The following is a 21,336-nucleotide window of genomic DNA, read 5'->3' as shown; positions in this document are numbered from 1 at the left end:
GTTAATGTTTTAGCCTCACATGGTCAGTTGTTCATTAGTAAACTATCTGAACACATTGAAAACAAACATTGGAATATGCATTGCCACAAAACGCGATATCTTATCTTAGGATTATCAGCACTTCTAAACAAATAGTATTTTATTTTATGTAGGTCCAAGAGAAAACACTTTGGTAGACCACTGGCGGATGGTCTGGCAGGAACATATTCAATATATCGTCATGTTGACCAACCTCATAGAGGGACCCAAGGTTTGCAGATAAGATCCTCACATTGCTAGTAGTTTAACTCTTCAAAATATAATCCTGGCCATAATATGTACACCCGCTCACCGTATAAATAACCATTGCTAGACCACACTGACAGGAGAATGGAAACTTGTTAAACATTTCAACAGTAATGATTTATTTTGGTGACTGTGCATGTACATCAAATAAAGTATCAGTTAAACAACACTTGCTACACACAATTTCGCACCCATTATGATAGAAATGAAAATTGAATGTAAGTTTTGTATAAGTAAGATGATTGCTATTTACTATTTAGAATATAATTCATTCCCATAATTTCTCAGTTAAGTCCAAACTGTATGCAAACGTTGTGTAAAGTTATATGGGGAGGAATGATATATTAGAACTTATTTTTTCTCTAGGAATTTGATATTTGTTCTTTTTACAACCACTTTAAGCCAAACAAATGTGTATCAGTCCATGTATCCGTTTATTCTTGTTTGTATTAATTGTTTCAATACACTATCGGATATTGTGATTTCCGAACAAAGGAGTTATTGCCCTTTGAATGTCGATGAGACAAATCGGGAAAGTAATATCCACTCATCTCCTATCAAATTAGGAGGCTTTAGAATATGCCAGTAGTGTACACCTGAGAACTTTCTATTTATTTATTTATTCATATGGCACACCTGTGATCTTTTATATAAAGGTGAAGTGTCATCAGTACTGGCCAAGTGAAGGTCATGAACTCGATGTCAATCCATTTTCCGTCACATTGCTGGAAGAGAAAGCGTATGCATATTATGTTATCAGGAAGATGACAGTGCGCAAGAAGAGGGTATGTATTATATTTATTTATGATTATATTTCGATTGATTTTTCGTTTGTATGTAAATTTTAGATTACCTTGAAATATTGATCACTTGTCTAGGTCACAGGGTCAAGGACGGTTGTACAATTTCACTACACAAGATGGCCGGATCACGGGACACCCAATCCTTTGAATCTGGTCGTTTTCCACCGTCACTTTCGACACAAAATCAAACCTTCTCAAGATCCCATTCTTGTACATTGCAGGTAAAAAAAAAAGCAATCGTAGTTGGTAGAGGATTTTGACGTACATGTACCGCATTTACATATATTTCGCATGCGTACCTTTGATATCTCCAACTTCATAATTTCTAACGTTCATGAAACTCAAGTATTTCAGTACCATCCTAAATTTGTAAACTTAATAATATGTTGAATTTTATGCATCATTATCATGTACATTCCTTTAGAATTCAATATACATTAATTTATGAGATTGATCACTGTTCGTTATCTTCACCTTGCATGTATACTATTTGTATTGATTTGTACACTTTATACGAAATTTCATAAGAACATTGACTTTGATTTTTGATGTAAATGTCTTGTTGTTATAGTGCGGGGATTGGTCGAACCGGGACGTTCATTGCACTTGATGTTCTGTCCAGATACGGGGATGTCCACCACAGGGTCAATGTAGTGGAGTTTGTCAAGGCAATGCGGAAAGACAGGATGACTATGATTCAAAACGCTGTAGGTATTACTTCTAAGAGTTTATATTTAGGTGTAGGTGATTTGAATTGTGTCATAGGACATGATATTAAACCTTCAGCAACGAATTATGATTTGATCATACACATGTATAAAGCAAGAAACTATTATTTGTAAATCACTGTTATTATATAGACTTTCACATTTTCACATTACAACCGGCTACGGTAGAGGAGTAGATATGGTGCTCCTTTTGCAACTTGGAGGTTCTAAGCTAGATGGGCGTTGCATCAAACTTAATAAGTCAACATAGATATTGACTGTTTCTTCGTCCAGCCCGAAATATTAGACGTGAAAATCACAGATATCTTCAACACACAAGTCCAATGTTGGTACAATCAATAACCCTCCATACTACGATCTAAAGCACCATACATACACATAGAACAAACTTTGTAACACGTCATCAACAGCAGGTGACGTATGTTTATCAGTGACGAAAAAGAACATGCAAACCAAACAGGACACATTTGCATTTTACACTGATTATTATGTAACTTTTTGAACATTACATTTTCCGATTTGTTTTTACATATTAATCTAACGCGACGTATAGCAAATAGTCTTGAGTATTTAATAGCTATTGTAGCATTTAAAATAAACTTTGCTTGCCATTAAATCTACTAGCTTATTTGGTTGTCGGTAAGTATAATCTGTGAAGAAATCAAATATAAAAATATATGTGCAATGTTTTGAGCATAACTTGAAGTATTGATAAGACCAGTACGTTTGAACTTTTCAAAGGACCAGTCGAACGAAGTTACTTAAGTTTAACAAACAGCTACCTTCGGGTTAACACTATATAGATGTTTGAAGTATATAGCACGTTAACTGTCAGTTAAAATTAGCAAACCTTTGTGAAACTGGGTTTAGTACCTGGTAATTTTCTAATACGACCAGTACGTTTGAAGTATCTATAGGACTAGTACGTTTTAACTATTTATAGGACCAGTACGTGTGGACTATTTATAGGACCATTACGTTTTCCTGTACCACGCTTTGTACGAATATTTTAGAAGAAAAGGGAAGTTCGTTAACAAGAGTGACTAACAACTCCCTGAACAAGGTTATCTCAGCATGACCCAGGATGTTGACAAATTAGATCATCGCCGAGAAAATGTTTGGAACGCTCTCTTTTTGTCGTACTTTTTCTTAACATTCCCGATAAATACGAGTAAACAAATTAACATGGCGGTTGTCAAAGTTTCTTCGCCGAGCAGCCGAAGGGTAATGCTTTACCGAATACAGTCCATAACACTGAAGATACATTATTTGTCGAAATGCGCATCTGATGCATCAAAATTGGTACCGTATAAGTTTTACATCCTAATGATCATAACTTCTTTGCATAAATCCCGGTTGTTGAGGCTTCAATTGCATGTTTAGTGAATCCTTTGCAACGGGTGCTACCATATTTAAACGCCGAACGAAAATCATATAACATACTCTTTCTCATTGATTGATCCTTGACGTAAATGGTTAATTTTCATTGGTTAATATATTTCGAGCAAAGGTCATGCTGAGATAACCTCGTACGTTTGAACCATTTATAGGACCAGGATATCTGAATTATTTTATAAGATCCGTACGTTTGATCTATTGATAGGACCAGTACGTTTTCCTGTACCACGCTTTGTATGAATACTTCAGAAGACAAGGGAAGTTCGTCAACAAGAGTGAATTTATGACGTCATATGCAGACCTGGATAAACCGGAGGCAAAGAAAAAAATCACGAATGAGTTCAATGTAGGCAGTAACTTACTTTTAGGATAGCACTTTATCATATTTAATACACCATGTTTCGTATTAGAATTTAATTTACGTTTTATTAATTCCGGTAACATTGACTAGCTGTAATCAAGGTATGTGCCATTGAAAGATGACATGAGCAGGACCATGTAGGTATTCAACACAGCAAGTGTTACTATAAATGAAAACCAACAAAGATATAATTTAAGATATTGTAACAGGACATGGCTTCAGTACAGATTTCCGGTCAATGTAAGTCCACGAAGAATGAAAAGGTGAAGATTACGAACAATGATTAATCTCTGAACACCCACAAGGAATACAAAAAAATAAAGAGTTGGGCAAAGACATATATCTGGACATACCAGATATGGGATCAGGTGTCTATGAGGAATAAACATCCCATGTCGACCGGTCACAAACCACCGTGAGCCCCATACATGTATATCGCGATACAGTAAACGGAATCCGTTGTCAAACTCTAATTGCAAAGGACGGACTACATTGTCATGAAGCACGTCAGATGGGTAAAGGGATGGATGATTGCACGAGCAAAATCTTCATCATTATCTGAAACTGTTTTCTTTAATTCACAAGGTATGTTTTTAATTATGGAATGCATTTTTACGTTGGTCTTTGAAGGCGCTGAAAAGCTTACAACCTCAATATGGTGGGGACCATTTCAAAACGGGACAAAAGTTCCTGAAGCTAAATTGGACAAAATCTGTTTTACCAGGTAAATGATTACTTTACTACCTGAATTAAATCAAGTATACCCAAGTCATTGGCTTATGGGAAATGCTGTTTAATTTAAGACAACATTTGATTGATTGTACATTATATACGTTGTTGCAATCTTTTGTTTGTAGTTGAGCAATACCTGGTTTATTTATCATCCAATGTGAAGGGACGAGAACTCTACTACAACGCAGTGTATGTGTCGGTAAGTATTCCTATACAGAGTATATACTTTATCTATGTTAAAGGATCGATATGCATGTACATGTATTGTCATCTGATAAACGATGAATACTAGTATACTAATTGTTTGCAATATACAATACTTTAAATATGAAATTTACATTCAGTCCTTTACCCAAGCCGAGGTGTTTATTTCTGCGCAGTATCCGGTACCAGGCGCTTCCATTGATCTTATACGCCTCCTGGTGGATCAGAAGTCGCCAATACTTATTTCGCTAAACCCATTATCTGATGTGAAGGAGGTAGGCAACTTATAAAAATCAATTATTTTCAACGAATTACTGATGATGTGAAACATAGTTACACATTTATTATATTTTAAACAGATAGAAAACTGGGTTGACGGGGAAAACTCCAGAATTGATTTGGTTCAATATCAAATCACGAGAAGTACACAGACAATGCTATCAGAAGAACTACGCACAACCAGCATCAAAATCAAGAGGAAAGATGTGAGTCTCGTTTAAAGAAACAGAAACATGTACATAAAAAACAAGTGAAGTAATTGAGGATTGAAATTGATGGGTGGTTAAAGCGTGATATAATCATCAAGAAAACGGTTTGAAGTTTTTAAATTAATTGATGTATTTATCATCGGGCATTTGTAATACGCTCAAATTTCTATTTTCATACCGCATAACAGCAATTAGTATATCCGGAGAAATTTACAATACCTACGATTTAAACATGAACGAAGCATATCGATTTTTCTACATATTGAAATAGCCTGGTACACAATTTATAAGATGGGAGGACTTTCGTTTCTATTGTTTTCGTTAAATGTTGTTTTACGTCCCATTCCGTCTAGTCTAAGTGACTCAGCGTTCGCTTTGTGACATTCTTATAGGTTCGAAACCTGTTCATAGCATATCTTCATTAAGAATGAAAAGGTGAAAAAAGACAGATAGTTTCTGCTCCTTAACCAACGACTCTGCATCTATATGTGAGAGTCGCGAGGCTTTCAGATGAGACCTTAAGTACGGATGTTCTGTTAGGCACTGGTACATTAAAGAACCACCACCGCTGTGATTATGTATAGGTATAAAATGGTTCTTCGCCATCATCTGGTGATTACTAATGATTAAGAGTTGGAGAGGGAGAATGTTTAATCTTAATAAGCAACCATAGTTAGCAATATGACTAACGATTTATTTTGTGGTTTACCCATGTGTCCGTGTTTGTCCAACTCTTTATTTTGTATTCGTTGTAGGAGTTCTGAGATTGATCACTGTTCGTTATCTTCACCTTTCATTATGTTTTTATATTTATAGAGTGGAGAAGTACACACGGTTCAGATATTTGAATGTCTGAGTTGGAGTTCCAGTGAGATCCTACCAAATGAACACGCGACATTAACGAACCTGATAAAGCATTTAAGTCTGGATCGAAAATCCCACCCAGAGGGCCCTATAACTGTTGTCTCAAAGTATGTAATGATAACCATATATTAGCATGATTTAAGTTATGCGTGTACAGGTACCTAAGCCTATAATGGCAGCATCTTATGTTCCAGTAATCGGAAATTAGGGGGGGGTATGATTTTTGTCTGTAAGCTTGTCCGTTTGTCTGCAAAAAAGTAATCCTGGTCATAACTGTGAATGGATGGTGATATGACTATCGTATTTCACATGAGTATTCCTGCTGACAATACCTTTTAGGTAGCAAAATGTTTGACCTCATGGCATTGCATTTGGAGGTGACATACTTTTAATTTCTTCTTCTTCTTCTTCAATAATTCAGATGTGTATTCCTTGTGACAAGAAATTTCGTTTCTTATCAACATTTTCACCTCATGACCTTGGGATTGGGCTATACGGGGGTATAATGTCTTCCAAACACATCTTGGCATTGTACTGTACGTGTAAGAACCATGTATACAGCGATTCATGATTATGTTTTGAAATTATGTTTCCTGATACTGAAGTATCCTAAATGCATCCCCAGTTTTAGTATGGTCCTTGCATATACAAAATACTGTTTGACCATAAAACTGACATAAACTATGTCATTTTGTGTTTGCATTTTGTATGAGTGGTCTAAGTGAACGTTGCCGGAATTCTAACACATGCTGCTTTAACTGCTAGTAAATGTTGAACTGGTTTCCTGATAATTCTACTTTTTACTAATTCATATATAAGGCACATGCATTGTATGATAACTCGTGTATTTGTTATCATTGAAACTCGGCTTTAATTGCCGAGAAAACATTTATGTTGTTTTCCTTTTCAGGGACGGTGCTACATGTTGTGGGATATTTCTAGCGGTTTATAACGCGTTAGAACAGATACTGCAGGACGAGGAGGCGGACATTTTCACCATAGTGCAACAATTGCAATGTCGCAGACCGGGAATGATATCCAGGAAGGTACAGTTCAATACAATTTACTTTATCTATAACCAGGAAGTACAATTAAATATAATTTACTTTATCTATAACCGGGGAGTTACAGTGGAATACAATTTACTTTATCTATGAACATGAAGGTACAACTCAATACAAATTACTTTATCTACAAACAGGAAGTACAGGTATATAGAATACGCCGGTTTCGAAATACGTCCGAGTTATTTCCCTTTGGAGAACTATTGTACATAGTAAGGCACGAAAGAATTTGTTTACTCGCGGGAGTGGGACAGATATTCATCATAGCGTAAGTTAATGTACTCAGTAAGTTTCTCATACGCTGTTTGATAACCTGAATTCGACTGATACACAAACTAAGTAAGTGATAAGTATTTAGGGAGTAATTAAATACATAGAATTCTTATCCTATCACGTCATTTCGCTGGTCATAAGTACCATATCCAAGATATTTCTTGCAAATATGACATTGTTTGTATGTTTCCTCTTCAGTAAAACATTTCTTTCGATAGTATTTAGTATTTCCCACATTTACATATATAAAAAGAGGCCGCTTTTAATACATTTCATCGTCTTCCTCGTTGGCTGCATATCCACTCTGTCCCACTTAGGCATTCAAAGTTCCACTAAATGCACCTCCTATACAGAAGAGTTCGTATCTCGAAATTGGCGTATTTACTTTAACTATAACCAGGATTATAAGAATAAAATCATATTTGAAGATAAGATGATATTACAGACACGCATGAAACCAATACTCTACATGATTTTAAGGTATTATTATGCATTATCTCGTCTTCATTTCAGGAAGAATACGAGTTCTGCTTCCGGTCAGTTTGGTACTATTTTAGCTCGGACAGCGTGTATGCCAATACCTAATGAAGGATAGGCTTGATTTATTAGATTGATGCATGATGTCATTGTTTCCTCGCTGTGATTATGTGTATTACGATATTCTGTTACCAGAGTTTTATATTCCCGAGGAAGCATTAGAAATTATGAGGTCGAATATGCAAAAGAGAAAATTGCCATTTCACCTTGAATTCGGACAGGTTTTCTATCTTTCACTATGAATTGTTAATGCATGAATGTGATACCTTGTACATTCAACAGTGATTGCATTTTTGCATTTGATTTGTGTGCCTTTTTATGCCCCCCGAGATCGAAGATCGGGGGGCATATTGTTTTTGTCCCGTCTGTCATTCTGTAATTCTGTCAATCTGTCTGAAACTTTAACCTTGCTAATAACTTTTGAACAGTAAGTGATAGAGCTTTGCTATTTCACATGAGTATCCCTTGTGACAAGACCTTTCCATGGGTACAAACATTTTTGACCCTGTGACCTTGACCTCGGAGTATGACCTACTTTTTGAAAACTTGAACCTTGCTAATAAATTTTGAACAGTAAGAAATAGAACTTTGATATTTAACATGAGTATTCCTTGTGACAACACCTTTCTGTTGGTATTAAACCTTTTGACCTTGATAATTAACTTACTTTTAAGGTTTTTTTTTTTTACATTGGTCATAACTTCTAAATAGTAAATATTAGAGCTTTCATATTATACATGAGCATTTCTTTTGACAAATCTTTCTACTGGTACCAAGATATTTGCCCTTGTAATTTTGGCCATCTTTTGAATTGGCCATTATCGGGGGCATTTGTGTTTCACAAACACATCTTGTTTATTGTTTGTTTCTTATGAGTGTTTTGTCTGTTGATGTTTTTGTTTTTGTTGAGGATTTGCGGATAACTTTTGGCAAATGATTTCAATTTCAGTTTTGAAATAGTGTTTCTGTTTTCAAATTCTATTAACACAATATATGTTTGTATACAATGTAATGTATGTTTGTACATTACAAGGTAATAATCCGGTTAGAATAAATCACATCTTTCATCTATATCTCTTGTTCATTGATTAACATAACTTATTATGTCATTAAATACTAATCAATGTAATTTGGATTTTTAGCTGGTGAATTAATAGATTAATTATTTAATGCTATGGGTGATATTTGTTATGTGTTTTGATGCATTATGGATGAGGTTCTACTGATTCTATATCTGATAATTGAGGTGCACAGATAGATGTGACTATTGTAGCACTCTTCATTACGCCCGGCCTCAATCCTTTCCATAGATGGATTTACAGTTAAAGATATACGCGTTCATAACTGTGTGTTGTTCCATACTTAATAAATTAAACCTTTTCAGATGCCGCTTCTACTACGCTTAAAACGTGGCAAATCTCGAAAAAATCCTTACTGCATCGGCTCTGAACGCTAAGCACATGTCTAAATTTGTGACACTTCACGCACAACTGGTAACATATCCAAATATGAGTTATATATTCTCAAAAAAGACGGAAGTCAACGAACAAAAGTACTTTAAAACTCTCTCATTTAGTTCCTAATTTAAGGTGAAGTATTACAAATTTTAACCTATACGTATATGCTCAGTGTTATAGCAGTGAGAGTGATTTCCTTCTGTGACCTTGGCCATCTGATCTAAGGTCATATCTGAAGGAATCCTGATTCAATGCATCATAATGACACAGGATGAAGCTGTGTCATTCAGATAATTGAAAGGTGACTGGATGGTAGAAACCTGCTATTCATTCAACTATCAGTTTATTGAATAACACAGTTTTCATTCTGTGTGAGTGTTAAACAACGGAGCAATCATGTCATGCACATATACTACTCAAAAGTTAATAAGGCTGATAGACATTTTTCTGTTTAAAAATTAATAACTGCATAACTGGTAATATTGTGTCTAAGTGAAATCAGAAACGTCTTCAACACACTTGCACGTGCATTTCATGCCATGGGAAATGCGTTTCTCATCACAGTTTATGATTTTGCTACCATTGCACGATTTTCACTCAGGCATCGGTGTCTGATTCTTTCTAAAATTTCAAACTCACTTGAGTGTTTACACTATGTTTATCAACACAATGCCCCCTCAACGTGTAAGGCGTCGTCTGACGACAGAACAACTGGGCAGATGTATTGGAATGATTGACACTGGCTATTCACAACGTGACTTTGCAAATGCACTTAAACGTCAGTCAGATTGTTGTAAACAGGGCCTGGAACCGACAGCAAACTTTTGGTACAGCAGCACACCGACATGGGGATGGTCGTCAGAGGTCGACAACCCAACACCAAGACAATTTTGTGGCTATTCAGGCACGACGCCATCCCTTCTGGACAGCAACCAGCCTACGTAAAGACCTCCTGAACGCCTCGTGGGTGAATGTGTCCACTAACAAGATACGGAATCGGCTTCACAATGCAGGTCTCAACTCGAGAAGGGCATGTGTTCGAGTCCCTCTGACTGTTCGACACCGGCGAGAGCGATTGGACTGGGCTGAAGATCATGTCACTTGGACACAGAACGATCGGGTTCGAGTTCTGTTCACCGATGAGTTCAGGTATTGTTTGGACTTTACAGACAGGAGGCACAAAAACTGTGTAATTCTTTCTCTGGTTTGCTGTTAACTTTTTGAAATGAAATGCCTTTTGGTGTTGTTATCAGATTTCAAGCATTCCGTATTGATAAAAGTTCATGCCATTCATGAATTTTCATTCATAACATGAGTAAATACGTTTCTGAGTCAAAGTTATGTCTTTTGTTATGTTAGTGATAAGTTACACACATATAACTTAGTGATCCTTATCAAATTTTGATGTGTGGGTGTGTTTTGAAAAAATAATTTTCAGTCAAAGTATTACTCTAAATTCAAGGTTGGGCTTTAATTTTGTCAAACTGTATTTGTAAATGGGAGAAAATAACAGAGATATGTATGTATCATGGACAACAATAGGTCATGCATCAATATGACCGTCAATTTACTTTGTCTGATTCTATAGAGTGGAGAAACACACACGGTTCAGATATTTCAATGTCTGAGTTGGAGTTTCAGTGAGATTCTACCAAATGAGCACGTAACATTAACGAACCTGATAAAGCATTTAAGTCTGGATCGAAAATTCCACCCAGAGTGTCCTATAACTGTTGTCTCAAAGTATGTAATGATAACCATATATTAACATGTTTTAATGTATGTGTGTGCAGGGACCCAAGCCTGTAACGACAGTTTTGTATGCCCCCGTAATTGGGGGATATGGTTTTTGTCTGTCAGTGTGTCTGTCTGCACAAAAATATACCCTCGGTCATAACTGTGAATTGATGGTGACAGGACTATCGTATTTCACATGCATATTCCTTCTGACAATATGTATTAATACATTCTTAGGTAGCAAAGTTTTTGACCACATGATATTGACTTTGGAGATTGACATAGTTTTGAAAAAGCTAACTTTGGTCACAAATTTTGAATAATCCACATGTGTATTACTTGTGACAAGACATTTCGTTTCGTATAAACACTTTTCACCCCATCATCTTTACCTTGAGTTTGGCCACACGGTGGCATCAGTGGTTTACAAATACATCTTGCCTTTGTACTGTCCATGCATTCTAAGAACCATGCATCAAACGATTCATGTATGAAAATCATAAATTGAATGTTTTTAAAAGACCATTTCCTATTACTTAAATGCCACACACACAACTGCGGGTTTTAGTTTGGTCCTTGTGTAAATATATTCTTTTTTCATATGTTTACTCCTTTATCCAGCAGATGCTGCCCATTACATATATTTTGGATATTATACTACATTATCTTACGCTGCATATGGCATCATCACATACATGTATGTGTTCGTATATTTTACATTGGCTACTTTGTTTACAAACATGTCAGAGAGTGAAATTACCCACAGTTCTGTTAAAAAAATCAACTGAAATGGTGTTAGAGGTAACTCTTGGGGACAAAATATCATCATATGCTCGTAAACATTTAGTTAAAACATTAAGTGAAAATAACACACTTGCAAACCAAATTATGAAAATCACTAGTCACAAAAATATCAAATCAAATCATCAATTACAACAGTTGAACTAGAATCCAAATATAAATAAATCTACAATTCTTTTGAATTAAACAGCTCCACAACGAATCTCAGGATTCATTTTAATTGCAATGCATCTGACAAAACACGTACAGCCTTTCAAAACACATTATACAACAGTGGTGGTGGAGCCACTAGCACAACAATAAATTTGACATGAAAAGTCCAAAAACCTAGCGAATGGTAACATTTGAGGTGGAATATTTCTCGAACATATCCAAAATAATTCAACCCCCCCCCCCCCCCACCGAAAACAAAGACCATGTGTGATCTCTGACTCAGACCCGAATGACTGATTTCACACAAAAAGTAATTAAATAATAAATTGTGCATATTGTGAAAATTTATACTCTGATTTCTCGGTTGCCTAGTGGTTAGCCAGCCAGACTCTCGACCGAAAGTTCGTGGGTTCGAGTCCTGGCCGCGGCAGGGCCGACGTTGTGTCTTGGGGAAAGGCACCTTTCATGGATTTCCTCACTCCACTCAAGTGTAAAAGGAGTACCTGGCTATAGACAGTGAAAGATAATGTTAGAATGTTAGTGCTCCAGCGCCTGTAGCGGCAGCTTGCACTGTATGCTTCCCAAGAAGCTGAGAAAGTTCTAGATTGATATAAGGTCTGCCGGGGTGATAATGTATTGTAAAGCGCTTTGAGCAGCTGGAAAAAGCTCTATATAAAACCAATTATTATTATTATTATTTAAATTTATTCAAAACTAAAAACAAATATTGTCAAATATTGTGTGTTTGCGTATTTATACTATGGAGTTTTTTTTTCCTTATGTGTAATCGTGTTGAGATGACGTAGCTACAGTGTTATCCAGCTTTTAAGACCAAACAGTAGAAACAAACTAAAACTACTTTCGGGACTAATACCTCCGCGGGACACATTATGTAATGGATAAAAGCAGACTTCCTTAGATCAAACCAGAAGTTGTCTAATCAAATGATCATCTAGTATATATATATATATATTTTTTTTATTGAAAATGTTGCTTTAAAAAAAATCAATGAATCAATCAAATATTAGAATATTTCCGGTGATGCTCAATATAAACACTATACCAATAAATAGGATTTTCAGAAAATTTGATCGTTTGTTATCAGCTCTGTTAATTTGGTACATGGTTTAAAAATTGTTAGAGTCTGAACACCCCCCCCCCCCACGTAAACAGAAAATGGATATAAACAAAATGAAATATGCATACATGCATTATAAATCAAATGTTGTTATTTTACTTTAATGATCAATGTAATTAGAATATCTTATTCAAACCTTTTAATTTGATATATTGAAATATTCTCAAACAATATTATTCTTAAACAAAATAGAAATTAGCATAACTTTCTAATACTTTAAATATTCTAATTCAAAATAAGAAATACATAACTTTGGTCTAAGAACAATGTATTTACAGCATTTAAATTAAATCTCCTCAATACTTTCCAAGTCTCTATTAAGTTTATAAAAAAAAAAAAGTCGAAAAAAACTGTAAATTAAAGAACAATTGTCCAATCAATATGAAAATACGAGGTACACATCGTCATATGGCGAGTAAAGAGTGAACAATTGTTCAGAAAAATCCATTCACTAGTTTCTTAGGACACGGAAAAAATCATGTCTACAGACAGACGGACGGACTGACAGACAGACAGACAAAGTGATTCCATTGTGCCTCATTGTGCGGGGTTGGGGATAGAGGGAGTGGGGGGGGGTAATATCATTTAAAACAAAAGAAGACGGAAGAAGGACGTGCATGTGCAAAAAAGAATCGTCCATTGTTTGTGGTTTGATATGATCGATATGTAATTCGCTGTGTCCTATATACAGTAAAACTCCGATATAGCAAATTTCTGCGGACACTCTATAAAAATTCGCTATAAGCGTAATTCGCTATACGTTTAGAGCGAATTCATAATTCAAATATAACGAATTCGTTATAAAAACTGATTTGTTCTACATGCATATCGGTTGTACAAGATAACGCCAATAGATATACTTGCGTTTATATTGCCTATAAGAAAAATTAAGCCTATATATTTTCGAGAAGAAATATTTTTATACAAAAAATATACACATTAATTGATATATGATAATTTATCTTGATGAATTATTAACTCACGCAAGAACATGTCGAGAGAAAAATGTTAACAAAACTATGCGTAATACATACATGTACAAACATTCTATTGCAGTTGTCATTTACTTGTCGCTTTACACAGATGAAGGAGTGTACGATAAAATAAATGCAATCAAATTTCAAATTTGATTAACGAGAATAGTGAACAATACCGACAATATATTTGCTAAACGTATGTGTAAGTATTGTTTTGGGTTAACAACTTTTTTTTGAAAAAATACAAACAGAAATTTTGTAATAAGTGTGGGTCCTATATGGCAATGGAACGCGATTTTTAAAAATCACGAGTTTAAAATGAAAAAAAAAAAGAAATTCGTTATAAAAGGTGATTTTTACGCTCATTTTTAATTCAAGGGGAATAGGAACTTACTTCGTTATATCCGTAAATTCGTTATATCCGTGATCGTAGAATATATAAAGAATTTGTCGGGGAAATCGTTTTCACTTCCCTATAGCCGTAATTTCGCTATATCCGTAATCGCTATATTCGAGTTTTACTGTAACATGAACATATGGCGTGTGTTCGCCTTTATGCAATTATTTATCGACAAGTTCCGGGTTCTCCAAACACAATTATCAATTTTGATTTTATGAAATACATTAACAATGGAAGTTAACACTACACAAGATACAGATATATCATTGAGACTGACCTCGCACAAATATTAAATACTTTTTGATTATATGTTTGGGTTATTCTTTGAGTTCATTTTAATGGAAATAAATGTATATATATATATATATTTTTCACTTGATAATGAATATTTCATGCATCCACATTCATATCTACAACAAACATTCGGAAATATGATTCCCTAGCTACATGCACTTTATTATTAGCCCATTCATAACTTTTCTTCGGCTAAATTTATATCAATAGATGATTGTACGATTTGTCATTCAGATATTTAAGATAAAATAAATCCTATTACGTATAGTACATTTGTTATGGAATAATGAGTCATCTATTTGTACAGGAGTTTTTCCTTGACGCCCTCACTTATGAATAACTGTTTGAAAGATTTCATGAATCAATTACATTGTACATTTCTAACTTATTGGTCAGTTCTTAAACTCAGTCAGATTCCAGAATGTATTAAAAAGAAAACAAAGACATGGGTCATCTAATTTCAAGATCCCTAAAATTATTCTTGTTTACTTATTATTAAGTGATGTGTATACGTTTATTGAACATTTCGTCAGGTACACGGAAGTGAAAACTTTGTTTACAATCTGCTTCGATCTGTGACCATTTGCAGGCATTTAAATCTTCGTAACCGTGAATGGCTTTTTAAATTACGTTATTGTCTGTTACCCGTTATATCAGATTTTATGTTCCCGATGCAGTATAAATTTTACGTCCGTCTTCTAGCAATGGCTTCTACACAATGGACGTGTATTCTACTATTAACTGGACTGGGACATTGCTATGGTACGTACTCTCTTAGCACCACCCTTGTTTTGGATACTTTAGGTCTTTAACGGTACCTTTTTCTTATAACAAATACAATACATTAATGAATTGATTTGGTATAGGTAACGCTTTGTGAATTTATGTCATATATCCTGTTTTTTGTTTGTCAAATAGTAAATGACACCTATTCAATTTAATTCATCAACCATTTAAATTTGCATGATTGTATTTGGATTTCCATATAATACTGTTTCGCAACTCTGAAAACAACAACAATGTTGTTCTAGTGATTCGTTTTTAGTATATGTATCTAAGTACTGAAAATTATTATCGTTCATTGTGTAACGATAAAAGATTCCTCTCCCGTGCTCTATATTTTCATTGATATGTTACTAAATATAGAAATAAAATACTCAGCAGCCTTTTCATACATTAATCCCTAAATTAAGAAATCCACCGTACTAGAAGTCGGGATGCTGAGGATAACTGCAATGATTGCTTGTGTATGCGCTCTGTGCTTAAAAAACGTAACTGGTAAAAAGGCCTAGATAAATGATGCACGTAACTGTTAAATAATGTTATTTTTGTTTTATTATTGTGAATTTGAATTCTAATCTGTAATCCAATGATTAGATATTAAAATATTCCGGCATTTGCGTGGAAGAAAGATGAAGATACCGAACAGTGATCGATCTCATAACTCCTATTAGCAATACAAAATAGATAATTAGAAAAACACGGACACCTGGACATAACAGAGGGGGGGGGGGGGGGGTCAGGTGCATATGGTAAATAAATGTAGATTCAGGTTTTCTATATACATGTATAAAGACCCTTTTTTCTTGGAGACGATATATTGAGCTTAAACAATTGCAAGCTGATCTTAACCATTTGATCTTAAGCATGCAGTTACATATTTTTAAAGGCACCATCTATTTACACTGCATTTTTCTTTAAGATATCACCAATCATTCATTCTTTAGCATAAAAAATCCTTGTACTCAGACACCACCCCACCCCTGAAATTAGCTTTAAATTGAAGAATTCAAATCCCACTTATATTTTCGATATACTTATAATTATACATGCTTATAAGGAATGAATGTTAGATAGATCTTTGTCCTACTATACAAGTGTTATACTCTGCATTCCTGGAAAAATTCTGGATTTGTCCCTGTAGGGGCTTCGTATATACATGTATCAAAACTACTGACCTGGGTGAAAAATGGCAATTTAAGTAATATTCTGTTTTTGTTTTTGACGATTTATTTTGTTTTACTTGATTTGATACTCGTATACAAGATCCCAGGATCCGAGCCAGTACTCATTACATGGCTGAGAATACAGTACTCGTAATTGTAATGGAAAACCAAGGACGCGCTTGATTTGTCTACAGCGACAAAACAATGTATACATTTTCTAGATAAAATGCAAAGGTGTTTTTTTTTTCAAAATTCAAAATGGTTCTCTCATGGTGTGGTGGAAAATTTGCAAAGAACAAATGAAAACGATTGGTATAATTTCTACGACCATCAAAATCAAATTGGCGCCAATAATCGGCAAATATCTTGGGGTATGGCTTGGTATTTTTTTTTTTTTTTTTAGATGTATGTAGGTATTTAGAAATGCAAATCAAAATGTATGTTTATATTTTCTAAAAATCTTTAATTCAAGACAATGCACATTACACAAAATTAATTAGTTTTTGTACTTTTTTGCATAAAAGGATAATACCAGTTTACTGTAAGATAGTCGTAAAGAATAAAATTTAATCGTTTAATGTAAACGAATCATATATTTCGAACAATCATCAAAAACACGTTTGGTGTCATACATCAGATGTATATAGGCATTTATAAAAGCACATTAAAAATTACAATACTTTTTAATTAATGAAAATGCTTAAATCATAGACAATGGAGGATACTAGTAATATTTGTTTTGGTATTTTGTTTGCATTAAAATTGTTAACTCTTTTAAATGTTTAGGCTCCAAGTTAGTTGGGTTGGAATACAGTTATTGAAGTTTTTAGAAATAAAAATAAACACTTTAAAAGATTTATTTCATTTGTCCAGAGTTAATTTCTCAGGATGTGTTTTAGAAAAAGAATGAAAGGACTAAAGCCAGAAATCATGAAAAATGGCCCTGTTTCCAAAATTTTTTGGGGGTCAAAAGGCTACAAAATTTGCTTTCTAAATCAATTAATTTTATCCGATTTCCTCTACCCACTTTCTTTCTACGGGCTTCTAAATATAGCAATGAAATGAATGCATTTACATTGTAACGTCATTTTGACGTCATTGTATTGCTAAGGTAGTTAATTAACGAAGTCAATATTTACTCAAATGGCGTAAAGGAGAAAAAACTGTATCATTTAATATTATAAAGTTCTTCATTAAATTTCCTCGTGGATTTTCAGATACAATGAGTATTCATTTTGATAATAAATATGACATTGTATGGAAAAAGCATTGCGTTTTGCATGTAAGTTTGTGAAATGCAATGAGGATGCCAATGTTGTATCGTTCATATTCAGTTGATTTGTTGACATTCTCACAAAGATTCCACAAGGGTGTTATAATCATTAGCGGATTTACGGGGGAGGTGGCAATGCTTTCCTAAGATAAAAAAAAATATAATGCAATTCAAGAACAAAAATATGAGTAACATAAAATTAGATAACTAATGAAGATCATGTTTTAAAAAAGAATATTATCACAAACCCGTTATTTTATTGAATCACACTGTTTATATACATGCCAGTTTAAGTTTCAATTGGACAAGTATAGTTACATGTAAACATTCATCAGAACATAAAAATTAGGGATGTCAATTTTACTCGGACGCTTTAGTCGAGCGATAGTCAAGTACACAGTCAAAAAACGGACTGATATGGTACAAGTGTACCTAACTCATACATGAGTCACACCTCGGCGCACCTTGATAGCCAAGTACACGGCAGAGGACGAAAGGCTGTCGATAACCGTAATTAATCCACCACGATAATTTTTATTTTGATACGGAAATGCTGTACAAGCAACAATTAAAATGTACGTGTACACAGGCATAAAAAGAATCATGTAAACATATGTATAAGGTTGTTTTTTTTAAATGCATGTACAGTATATTCTTGTTCAAAACCAAAAATAATTTAGTCGACAAATATTGGACGAGAGCCTATTTCTAAGTTTTGTTTCCCAATTGTCTAGTCGATGAAAATAATTCTCTCTGAAGGCACGAACAAAAACTCACCAGCTAGGAATGCCAGGAAAGGAAAGCCGTTTTCCTTCATAGACCATCAAATAATTGGATTGCCATCAGGGTACGAGTTTTCGGAGAGGTAAAGTTTTAATTCACAGTCGCGAACATTTTCCCCCTTTTCGGGAGATATAGCTGTAAGGATTTATGAACATTATTTAAAAAAGCTAATCTAACGAGTACTTGACTGTGAAAAATTTAGTCGATGATCGGTATGACCGAGTGATTGTCGAATACTCGATGACATCTCTAATAAAAATATTTGAAAAGTATTACGTGAGCTTCAAAAGATGATAAACTCACAAGTGCTAGAATATGTATATCGGTCAATTAAGAGAAAACATCAATACTGACGAAAGGTGTGCATAATGAATTAATAAAAGAAGAATGTAGCCGTGTTCATTAAAACTCTAGCCCAACTCGCTGCAACTCCTGAATTGTAGAAAATTCTTAAGCACTTTCTTGCTAAATACATTGCTTAGGTTTTTAAAATCTATAATGTGAGCTTTTCTGCATTTGAGTCCAATTTGTGTTTGCCATTCAATCGTTACAATGTCTCTGTGTTTGAAATTCACCCTGGTGATTATGCCTTCAATTACTGGCTAGAACAGAATTCATGATGACATTAGGCTACATTTATACAGTATGGATAGTGTCTCGGAAAAGTTTTTGTGAACTTCAAGACTGATGTTGATATCAATTTATTTTTCATGAAGAGATTGAATCTCGGTACATAACGATTCTGCTAAAAACATTAATATATGCATGAAAGGCGAATATAACGAACAGTGATCAATCTCATAACTCCTATAAGCAATACTATAAATAGAGTTGTGCAAACACGGACCCTTGAATAGACCAGGCTAGGAGGTTATAAATGTTGGCTCGGGCTCCAACTCCAACTCTAGCTCGAATTCAAAATCATACTCCTGGGAGTACGTGGTCAGATTCTAAGGTTATAAAACATTTCGAGTATGTACTCCTAGGAGTACTTACTCCAGTTTTCGAGCTCGTACTCAAAACTTTTTTTTAATTGCACAAGCGGCCTTTTTTAGACTTCTTCCGTAATGGCGGCGCCCATGTGTTTATGTTGACGGCAGTTAACAGCAATATTCCAATCCTTATAAGAGTTATTTAGTGCCAGTACTTTGCTAAAACGTTCTAAATGTTTTTTAAAAAGAAATATTCGTTGAATTAGATGTAATTTCTGTAAATATAAAGGGCTATATATATATGCATGTATATTACCATTTTTACTGTGTATCATGTATATATCATAGACATTTACAATATAAAATTTTGCTATCGTCTGCAGAGCTGTATAGCCAGTGGCGGATTTACAATCCCTGAAACATTAGGTTACAGACTACTAATTTTACCCCTATTTCATTGTAGTGCCCGTTTATAAATAGAGTTTTTTTCTTAAAAATGCTTGGGATTTGTATGTGGGGTGGATTTGTGTTTATTATAGGGCATAGATGGAAAGAAGAGGGTCTGAAAAAAAATTATAATAATGGGAAATTCTGCTCTTAAGTGTGTAGTAGGAAGGGTGTAAATAGGCCATTGTTTATCTGCTTCTCAAAGGGAAAGGGAAATATGCAGGGTAGGGGTTACTGGCGGTATCATAACAGGACTTGTGTGCGGTGGATTTTCCTGAAATTCACAAATATTTTTGGACCTGAATTGCTCTAAGTCTGTGTCAAATTTCAGGTAAGTTGAGGCGGTGGAATTTTTTATATTAATTTTTATGTTATAAACGAATGTATAGCAAAATAATTGGTAGTCTGTGTCCATTAGATACTTTACTACCATTTTCCCGTTCGCTCTCCCTTTACAGTTTTGCGTTCACCGTTCACAAATCGCCGTTACACCAAAGTGAAAGGATCGATCTTCATAGCAAGGCAAAAATGAAAAAGGAACGTGTGCGTAAGAGTGAAAGTAAACTTTAATTTTCTTATATCAAAAATTGAATTTATAAAGTTCAAATGTCAGGATTATCAACTGTGAAAATTCAAGGAAAATTGCAAATCACTCACCAAAATAGAATAAATCATTTTCATTATATTACAAAACATAATTATTGTTTGGTTTAAAAGTGGGGGGGGGGGGGGTGTTAGTTGAGAGAAGAATGTAAGAACCTGCAGTTATGAATTCAACCCTTATACGTGCACACGTTACACAGGATGAGTGCTGGTACATGTACAAAAATTAGGCAGTTTATGACAATCAATAAATACCTCACATCCCCCAACAATCTCTCTCCCCCCCCCCCCCCCCCCCCCCCCCCCCCCCCCCCCCATTATCATTTTTGCATTTACAAGTTTGGGTAAAAGCAAAATTTACTATTATTATTATTTTGTCTCACTTCACAAGAATTTTACACAAGTCATCTTTTTCCCTTAAGCCCCCCCCCCCCCCCCCCTCCCCTCCTCCCCCTGCTATCTTAAAAAAAGTAACTTGATGCTACATTTCAATGCACAATCGTGCCAAAATGTCAAACTGATTTGACAAGTATTTCTGATTATTTTACGCCTATGTTTATGAAAGACATTGTCAATAAATGTATTTACTCCTTTCCCCAACCTTTGAAACAGAAAGGTTGGAGCGTTTGTCCTGTATGCGGAAGGCCGGGGTTCGAAT

The 21,336-nt window shown here is 34.6% G+C and overlaps 2 protein-coding genes across 2 annotated transcripts in view; both read left to right on the top strand.

Annotated features, from left to right (window-relative positions):
• The window catches only part of LOC125661003 (receptor-type tyrosine-protein phosphatase epsilon-like), a 28,833-nt gene extending 20,025 nt beyond the window's left edge, over nt 1-8,808 (top strand). The window contains exons 14-25 of the mRNA XM_056147214.1: nt 153-250; nt 942-1,070; nt 1,164-1,309; nt 1,660-1,795; nt 3,420-3,560; nt 4,206-4,299; nt 4,433-4,506; nt 4,652-4,786; nt 4,871-4,996; nt 5,816-5,970; nt 6,774-6,909; nt 7,714-8,808. Coding sequence (XP_056003189.1) covers nt 153-250; nt 942-1,070; nt 1,164-1,309; nt 1,660-1,795; nt 3,420-3,560; nt 4,206-4,299; nt 4,433-4,506; nt 4,652-4,786; nt 4,871-4,996; nt 5,816-5,970; nt 6,774-6,909; nt 7,714-7,785 — 1,442 coding nt within the window. The 3' untranslated portion in view covers nt 7,786-8,808. The remainder of the gene's footprint in view (nt 1-152; nt 251-941; nt 1,071-1,163; nt 1,310-1,659; nt 1,796-3,419; nt 3,561-4,205; nt 4,300-4,432; nt 4,507-4,651; nt 4,787-4,870; nt 4,997-5,815; nt 5,971-6,773; nt 6,910-7,713) is intronic.
• A 6,489-nt stretch (nt 8,809-15,297) lies between these two features.
• Nucleotides 15,298-21,336, top strand: part of LOC125661005 (receptor-type tyrosine-protein phosphatase mu-like) — a 54,135-nt gene continuing 48,096 nt past the window's right edge. The window contains exon 1 of the mRNA XM_056147217.1: nt 15,298-15,456. Coding sequence (XP_056003192.1) covers nt 15,357-15,456 — 100 coding nt within the window. The 5' untranslated portion in view covers nt 15,298-15,356. The remainder of the gene's footprint in view (nt 15,457-21,336) is intronic.

Source organism: Ostrea edulis, chromosome 8, assembly GCF_947568905.1.
Source record: "Ostrea edulis chromosome 8, xbOstEdul1.1, whole genome shotgun sequence".
In the NCBI taxonomy this organism is placed as follows: Eukaryota; Metazoa; Mollusca; class Bivalvia; order Ostreida; family Ostreidae; genus Ostrea; species Ostrea edulis.
Note: the sequence above shows the minus strand (reverse complement) of the source record. Positions and strands in the feature narration are given on the sequence as shown.